Source organism: Cyprinodon variegatus, unplaced genomic scaffold (genome assembly GCF_000732505.1).
Source record: "Cyprinodon variegatus isolate N-32 unplaced genomic scaffold, C_variegatus-1.0 Scaffold67, whole genome shotgun sequence".
NCBI lineage: Eukaryota > Metazoa > Chordata > Actinopteri > Cyprinodontiformes > Cyprinodontidae > Cyprinodon > Cyprinodon variegatus.
This window is the reverse complement of record NW_015150520.1, coordinates 511,813-520,250: the sequence shown is the minus strand read 5'-3', so window position 1 is coordinate 520,250 and position 8,438 is coordinate 511,813. Positions and strand designations below refer to the sequence as shown.

The 8,438-nt window shown below is 39.2% G+C and overlaps 1 protein-coding gene across 2 annotated transcripts; it reads left to right on the top strand.

Annotated features, from left to right (window-relative positions):
• The first annotated feature begins 259 nt into the window (after window positions 1-259).
• Window positions 260-6,990, top strand: LOC107083015 (MARVEL domain-containing protein 3-like). Of its 2 annotated transcripts, none has more exons than XM_015371943.1 (4): window positions 260-396; window positions 2,489-2,576; window positions 4,829-4,947; window positions 5,802-6,990. In XM_015371943.1, the coding sequence occupies exons 2-4, from the start codon at window positions 2,494-2,496 to the stop codon at window positions 6,458-6,460; spliced, it is 861 nt and encodes a 286-aa protein (XP_015227429.1). In that variant the 5' UTR covers window positions 260-396; window positions 2,489-2,493; the 3' UTR covers window positions 6,461-6,990. The 2 variants fall into 2 exon arrangements, with proteins under 2 accessions (XP_015227429.1, XP_015227431.1); XM_015371945.1 differs by having other exon boundaries at window positions 267-396; window positions 2,492-2,576.
• Window positions 6,991-8,438: the final 1,448 nt, after the last annotated feature.

Below are 8,438 nucleotides of genomic sequence, written 5' to 3'. Positions count from 1 at the left end.
AAGGACACAAAGGAGGCGCAGCTCCTCCTTAAATGAGAAGGACACAAAGGAGGCGCAGCTCCTCCTTAAATGAGAGGAACACAGAGGAGGCGCAGTTCCTCCTTAAATCGTAGGAACACAGAGGCTGCTTTAGGTTTGAGCAAACAAAGAGTCTGATTCACTAAATGTTCAGATCTTCATCCAGAAGTCTCTGTTCTGTTTGCGCTGCAGCTGAAAGCCACCTGATCTGATCACCTGCTGCAGCCCTGCTGCTCCTCCTCCTCCTCCTCCTCCTCCTCCTTCTCCTACAGGTTAGGGTGGAGCTGTCTCTGCGTGAAATTCTGAAAACAGCCGGTGGTTTCAGGATCCAGAAATAACTTTAGAGTTGGAATTAGGACCTTATCCATCGAACTTACAGTAAGTTAAACTTGTTGTTCAAAGTTAATAATCTTTTCAAGTTAACGCTGAAAGTGACGTAAAACACGTCAGACGTCATTTAATTTATGTCAAGTTTCTCATCAAAAAGGGTATCGTTTGGTATCGATAAAAATTTACATTTTGAGTTTATTTTATTCAATCAGTGCGTTTCGGTGTCTTTTATACCTGTTTCGTTTACATTTTCAGCGTCCAAAGGACACTGAAGTTAGTTTCCGATTTGAATTCCAGAGCTTTTTGCTTCAAAATATTGTTCTTAGACCAGTACAGAAATATTCATTCCAGATTTGACTCATCTAAATAGCCTTATGTAATTTTTGAAAAAAACAACAACAAACATCTAAGTTACTTAAAAGTATTGTAATAATTGTTTCTGTAATGATAGGTAAAAAAACAAAGCAAAATAACAATCATTAAGGGTTTATATTTTTTTTAGTGTCCAAAAAAAATAAAAAATAAGAGCTGTAGTTGGAGACAAAGCATTAATGTTTTCCAAATCTAAAAAAACCTTGTAAAGGTTTGAAAAGTACAAGCTTTTCAATATTTACACAATTAAGGTANTAAAGGTTTGAAAAGTACAAGCTTTTCAATATTTACACAATTAAGGTAGGCATTAAAGTAGGTATTATATGTTTTTAGTCACCACCGTATATGAGTTTGACATATCTTTTATTTTTTAACCACATTTCTTTATGTGAAAGCCATCTATGTTGGCTTTAATGTCCACAAAATTATGTTTGTATTTCAAAATAAAAAAGATTAGGGGTTTATCTGCTTAGTGGGGCAGTTTTTGAAATTGCTGCTTTTTAACAATAAGGCCCTGGGTTCAAATCTTTCTCCCAAAAACAGGCATATTAGATAAATTAGTCTCCATAAACAGCAAGACAAGGTAATTTTATTTGTATAGCACAACATGGACAATTCAAAGTGCTATACATGAATTAGATAATAATATAGAAGAAAAATAAAAGCAAAAACATTTGCAAAACAAATACTGTAAAACAACTGGACCACAAAAAAGCAGAATAAAACAAAGTTTTAAAAAAGCCCCTAGGAATGAATGTGAACCTGTAATTTTTTTCTTTTTTCCACTCCTGTCTAAGGTGTCTCTGTTAACGGGTGAAAAAAAGAAAACGATAGATGGAAAGTTTTTATAAAGAAAACCCATATAATATGTTTTTTTTCCCCAATATGTTTTACTAAAAAAAATTAACAAAACAAAATGGATTAAAATACAAAACAAACTGGATTTAAAAGGTTTATTTTAAAGGAGCATAAAGTAAATCAGTCTCGATCTGACATGTTCTAAAGCTTTTGAAGAAAACTTAATGTGGTTGTCCTAATGCCTATAAAAAACTTAAAATTAAAATCGCAGACTGTGGTTTAAGGATTCAATAATCAGTCCAGGTCTACGGAAGAGGATTGGAGCCACTGAAAAAGTAAATCAAAGTTGACTGATTTTTACATTTTATTTCAGTTTAATATGGAGAACAAAGTCAGAATTCTGACTCTAATCTCCGAATTCTGACTCTTTCCTCCGAATTCTGACTCTTTCCTCCGAATTCTGACTCTTTCCTCCGAATTCTGACTCTTTCCTCCGAATTCTGACTCTTTCCTCCGAATTCTGACTTTTTCCTATGAATTCTGACTCTAATCTCAGAATTATGACTTTTTACTAAGAATTCTGACTTTTTTCCCATATTAAACTAAAAATAAAATTAAAAAAAATCTGTTGACGTTATTTTAATCTTTTCAGTGGCCCTCATTCTCTTCAGTGCAGGTCTCATCAATAGAAATACTTTAGATGTTTAACTAGAGCTCTTAAAAGCAGGTGAAGATCTGAAATGGGTGAAATGTCCCTTTACTGCGGTCTCTGTCAGGAGCTACGATTCAGACGCAAACTTCAACGTCATTGACGTCAACCTCGTTTCCGTCAAAAAAGAAAAAGCTGCGAAAATTTTCAAACGGCACATTTAAATGTTAAAAGAAGCACGATCGTTTCCTTGAGTGTATTTAACGTAAAGGTACATTTTCCATGTTTCAGTGTTGGATTAAAGGTGTTTTCTGTGTTCAGCAGGTATGAGCCAGCCGCCCCGCTTCAACAGGGGACACCGGGAGAGGAACGGGGAGCGCCGGGATGACAGGCGCTCCTCTCCCAACAGGTGAGGAAGAGAAAATATGTTTGTTTTTCTCTGGTATCTGTATAACTGTAGGCATATGAGCTTCCAGCGCCATATGTCTGCTAAATATATATAAAATAAGGCTATTTTCACTTCAAAGGGGCTTGATTTTTTTTTTTACAAGTTACTTTAACAAACTGTGTGGTTTCACACAGGGGTCAATAGGGGCCAGCAGTGTCCCTAAAGAACAGATTCTGGTCCCTGCACTTAAAACAAACACTGCAAAATCAGTTAAGTGTATTTTATGTTAATTTAAGCAGGTAGGCAGAGGTGTCAAGTAACAAAGTACAAATACTTTAGTTCCTGTACTTAAGTACACTTTTGAGGTATCTATACTTCATTACTTATTTTTCTTCCTACTTCTGACTTCTACTCATTGCATTTTCACACAAGTATCTGTACTTTCTATTCCTTACATTTTTAAAACAAACGTTACTCTTGGCTTCGGTTTTATGTTTATAAATATTTATTTCCCGTCATGTGCGCCATCCAATGCAGATCATTGGCTCCATCCACATCTAGTGAAAATTAGTGTAATTGGATGAGTTTTAGAACGCAAACACTTATTGGTTAGCTCAAGGAAATCATCAGAAGCAAGCAGGCGTTCTTCAAACTGCAATCGTGAATTGTCTATTCCATGCTACAATGTTGGATTCAGAAAAAAGATGTTGAAATGTCTGAAAGGTCGGTCACAGACGAGAGCGTATCGGGAGATTGAGAAGGAGACCAATAAGACCTCCCTCATTGTTGGCCCTATCTCAAAGAATTTTTCGAAACAGTCGAAGCATTAAGCTTTAAAGGTTACTTTATACTTTTCTTCTTTAAGTCGTTTTTGGAGCACATACTTTTCTTTTCTTAGGGCGACAGTGGCGTTGGATGTAGGAGTTTGCCCTGAAATCGAAGGATTGACGGTTCAAGCCCCGGCTCCGACTTTCAGTGTCGTTGTGTCCTTGGGCAAGACCCTTCACCTGCATTGTCAACTGATGGTGGTCAGAGGGCCTGGTGGCGCCGGTGTACGGCAGCCCCGCTTCTGTCAGTGAGCCCCAGGGCAGCTGTGGCTACAATGTAGCTTGCCACCATCAGTGTGTGAGTGTGTGCATGAATGGGTGAATGACTGAATGTAGTGTAAAGCGCTTTGGTCAAGTCTCCTGACTTGAATAAAGGCGCTATAAAGGTACATGCCATTTACTATTTACCATTTACTTTTTCACTTTTACTTGAGTAGAGGTCAAGTTGATACTTCAACTTTAACAGAGTGTTTTTAAACTGCAGTATCTATACTTCTACTTAAGTAACTAATGTGTGTACTTTTGACACCACTGCAGGTAGGTAAGACAATGGGACAATTGAATAAGCATATTTACCTTTAAAGTAAAAAAAGCAACATCATTATCATATTGAATTATCTTAGAAGTGCAAATATATTAATTCCCTTGCTAGGTCGTCTCATTTAGCTGCTCAAATTAAGGGAAAACACACTTATTTTTACTGAAATGTTTACTTACAGCCATTAGACTGCTAAATGTTATGTATTATGGGTTATTAAAAAAAACAAAAACTGGAAGTTAGAACTGTACCTATACAGTCATATGTTTACATTACTGTTTTTTATCACAATTTTTTTTTTTTATCACTGCTGCGTACCTTTTCAAGGCTGCACTTAATAAAATGCAGTAGTCTAGACTCTAGAGGGCTGTTCTTAACCAAATTAGTTTTGTTTACACTTGTGTGTACAAAATGACAAAGTAAAATCTGTCTAAGTCTCTAATTCTAAGTCAAGATGAGTTTTTGCAGTGTAATACTAATTAAGTTTCTCTTGTGCTCTGAGAAGTTTGCAAGTACCTGCTTTGATCCCCACAACCTCCACTCTGGGTTCCTGAGCTAAACCCTTAATCCCACACCGCTCCCCGGGCGCTGCACAATGGCAGCCCACTGCTCCCCAAGGGGATGGGTTAAATGCAGAGATATATTTCTCCAGTGAGAGATCAATACAGTTTAATTATTGTTATGATATGCTGACAGAAGAGACCAACTGATTCATCCCTTGGAACAATTTGAGAAGTAGCTATTATATATTAGATATTGAGTTTGTCATTCTTTGTTGGTTGGCCCCCATGGAAAAGGCCCCGGCCATACCCAGACCCCCCTGGTACATTTAGTCTAGAATTGGAACTGTTTGAAATCACTTGTGCTATAAAGTAATGTCATTTGTTTTGTGTATGTGTGTATTCTAGCACCTCCACCCGACCCCCTTACTACCCTCGAGAAGAAGACCCCCCTCCCAAGCATCACCGTGACAATCCTCGGGTGGAGCACCGTGACTCCAAATGTAACAACATCTGCTCCAGGAGAGGTATGTCGGCTTTCAGAGGAAATATGTCGGCCAAGTAAAGTGAAAGCTGCTCTGAGAGCAGCGGCAGAGTCGAGAGGGTGGACTTTGGTTTCACAGCAGTTCATTTCCTGTCTTTCTGAGGACCGGTCCGACCGGTTTACTGCTGTCACAGTTTCAGCTGAGGAAGGCCGTCTTCTTAGGAAGTCAAACCTAGAGTCTCCTGCTTTGATTCTTGGAAAAAAAAAAAAAAAACAAGTTCATCAGTGATCTGTTTGTTTTGTTTATTTTTTCCCAGCGTTTCATAATATTAGTCGATTAACAGTACTGAAACAAAATATTTGTTCCCTCATGGATTTGTTTTTTGCTTTTTCTCTTTGTATCAAACAAATGTAAGCTCAAAGTAACCTAAAGACTAGTTTTAGCAAAGTATTTTTAATACCTGACTGAAGCGGTTTAATCTCATTCTTTGCAGAAATGATTTTATTCACTGATGAAATGTCTGAGGTGGTACCACAGCCTGTTAGTTAGCTTCAAGTCCAGACTTTGACTAGGCCACTTTATGGTTTTTGTTGAGCTGTCCAGAGGTGGACATGCTGATGCTTTGGATCATTAACTTTGTTTACATGCATAAAATTTAACGATTGATTTGAAATGTAGAGTAAAAAAACAAAATTTTTCTATTCTGTTCATATGGACAGAAGTAATCAAAATAAAACAGCCACTGTAGTGTGATGTCATTGTCCGTCGACATGAGCAGATCAAAATATTCTGATTGACACATTTTTCAGCCGATCAGCTGTTTATTCTCCGTGTAAATGTAGCTGCTGTCTCACCATCAGAACTTAAATCCCCATCTTCTCTCATGTCCTCCCCAGGCATCGTGCTAATCTGCTCTGTCCTGACCAACGCCCTCGTGCTGATCTGCGTGGTGGCGGCTCAGATGGTGATGTCGGGCCTATCCTCAATGGGTGGCATGGGTAGTTTCAACATCAACAGCAACTTCAACATGCAGGGCACTGAGCTGCAGCAGGTCAGAGACCTGGACATGCAGTACAGCCAGATGAGGGCGCCCGGCATCTATGGCGGCATTGCCTTCAGCCTGACTTTCGGGGTACTATCATTGCTGTTTGTGGTCGCCGGGAACAAACCTCCCCACCGCATGTCCAAGAAGCTTCTGTTTGGGGCGTTGGTGTTCCAGGCGGTGGGCGCCGTGGCCTATGTGGTGGCCGTGGGGCTCTACCTCCACTTCGTCATACAGGTCAACTCTACAGATATATGCCGCCGCCGTGAGATCCTGTACAGGCGGAACGGCTATACCTGGATGAACTGTGATGTGAGCGGGGCTGATGCCGCAGTGGCGCTGTTCGGGCTAATCACCGCCATCCTGTACACCGCCGGCACCGTGCTCACGGCTAAGACCGTCAGATGGGTGAAGCGCTACCAGCAGGAGAAGAAGAGGCGAGAATTGGAGAGGCAGCAGGGCCGGGGTAACAATCACTGGACCCCAGTAGGGGGTGATACAACCTCTGTGTGAGGCTGAAGGTGCTAAATCTGCTCCGTTCCATCGGTTTCCCTTATAAGCAGGAGAGCCGCTCCAAATAAAACTGTTCCTCTTAAAATGAGGCGTAAAACGGATCATGAAAAACTACGATCCTGAAATGGTTAGAGGTGATGTGTTTACAGAAAAACAGGTTCTAGTTCATGCTGCAAAACCTGAGGAATTAGCATTAATCACAGCTGCATCCTTTATTGTTGGTGGATGCCAGGCCTTTAAGGCAAGTGTTAAAATTTAAGATGAATAACCAGCAGTTTTCAGCTTCTGTAGCTTCATCCAGCAGCAGCAGATCTTCTTTTTTATTGATCAGAGATACTATAATGGAGCTGCTGCCAAACATTTAACAATGATGAGTAGAAGGGGTCCTGAAATCAGATGGGACCTTGCACAAAGAATGTTTTATAGAAACTGTGACTACATTTGACTTCAGCTGCTTGCTTGTGTTTTTGCCACTTTTAGCCTTTATAATCAATGAAGCTCAGGAACCAGTGTGGATGAGTTTTTATGTGCTGTAACCTAATGTCATCTTAAATCATAATTATGGATTTTGTGTGATTGTTTTTTTTCTGTAAAGGAAATTTTTGCTTTAATGGTGTGTGGTCTTTGCTGTAACAAAGCAGGATCATTGAAACCAAATGAGCCCAAAGATCAATGGGATTTATTTTTAATGTGGGTATGGCAGTTATACTGATGTTTTTATAACACTACTACAGGTTTATGCTTTTACTACTGTAGTTGTTTCTAAAATAAAGTTTTTATTAGACCAAATTAAAATGGACTTGATTTGCAGGCTGTTTGTTGTTTACTGCAATAACCTGCCACTTTAGGGGGCATCATCATTGTATTACAATGCAAACCTGCATCCAATGATTGGACATCAAATCATGGGTTTTAGTAAATAAAGAGAAAACATGAGGCAGGGTGTCTGCAAAAGTATTCACACCCCTTTAAACTTTCCTATTGCAACCCCAAACTAACATTTTATAATAGGGCAGGGCAAAGGTATCACTATTAATGTGGAAGGAAATGGGTTTTAAGATAATTTACAAATAAAAATCTGAAAGTATCGGCATAAATTCAGCTCAACTGTTATTTAATTATTGAATGGGTATTAATCTCAGTATGTATACTGCTGTTTTTGATGGTAAAAAGTTCTCCTTAAAGCCCATGAATCAGGTCAGGGAAAAACTTGGCGTTAAGGCTAATTTAGGTGAGGGAAACTGTAGAATAGGTTTGGATCATCAGAGCGCTCTGCTCAGTCATCTGCAAAATGTTCATAGTATAACACAACTGAAACTATAACAAGAGAATATCAAATGAAAGCAACAGGCCAGACCTAGACAGCATTAATAGAAGCGGCCAAGAGGCCCAGTGTAACTCTGGAGGAGTTGCAGAGATCCATACCTCAGGTGGGAAAACATGACGGCACTCCACAGATCTGACTCTGATGTGGGAGTCATTAGAAGTCGTCGTTGCAAAGCTGCTACAAAAAGTTCTGTTAGCACTTTCTTTTTTTCCCAGAGAAAATGTAGAGAAGACAGGAAAGATAGAAAAGGTGCTCTGGCCATGTTGGACCTGAAAGGGTCTGAATTACTTGGCAGGTGTGATGTGTGAACAATACTGCCCATCCCTCCGAACATATATTAAGTTTTATTTATTTATTTTTTAAACTAAAGCAGTACCACCAAGTTATCATTGGGTTTTTATTCTGCAATGCTACGATAATCCTAGAACCTTATCTATTCAACTCTGGATGAGGGTTTTGCTGGATTATTTACACCTGATTTAACATAGCCACCTCCTCAGTCTGGTTTTAAGCTCAGAAAAGCAGATAAAGGATGTGCTGATCAAGCTAGCTCTTGTTTTAGCTCTTATTCTGGATTTATGAATTCTCCATCTGTGAAAAAGCCCTCAGCAGACAATCCTAAACATATGGACTGACCTACTAGGTTATCAT

Coding starts and splice junctions, on each gene's coding strand:
- LOC107083015 (XM_015371943.1), top strand. CDS start 2,494: ATGAGCCAGCCGCCCCGCTTCAACAGGGGACACCGGGAGAGGAACGGG. Junction 2,577..4,828: donor AGGCGCTCCTCTCCCAACAG/GTGAGGAAGAGA, acceptor TGTGTATTCTAG/CACCTCCACCCGACCCCCTT. Junction 4,948..5,801: donor CAACATCTGCTCCAGGAGAG/GTATGTCGGCTT, acceptor TGTCCTCCCCAG/GCATCGTGCTAATCTGCTCT.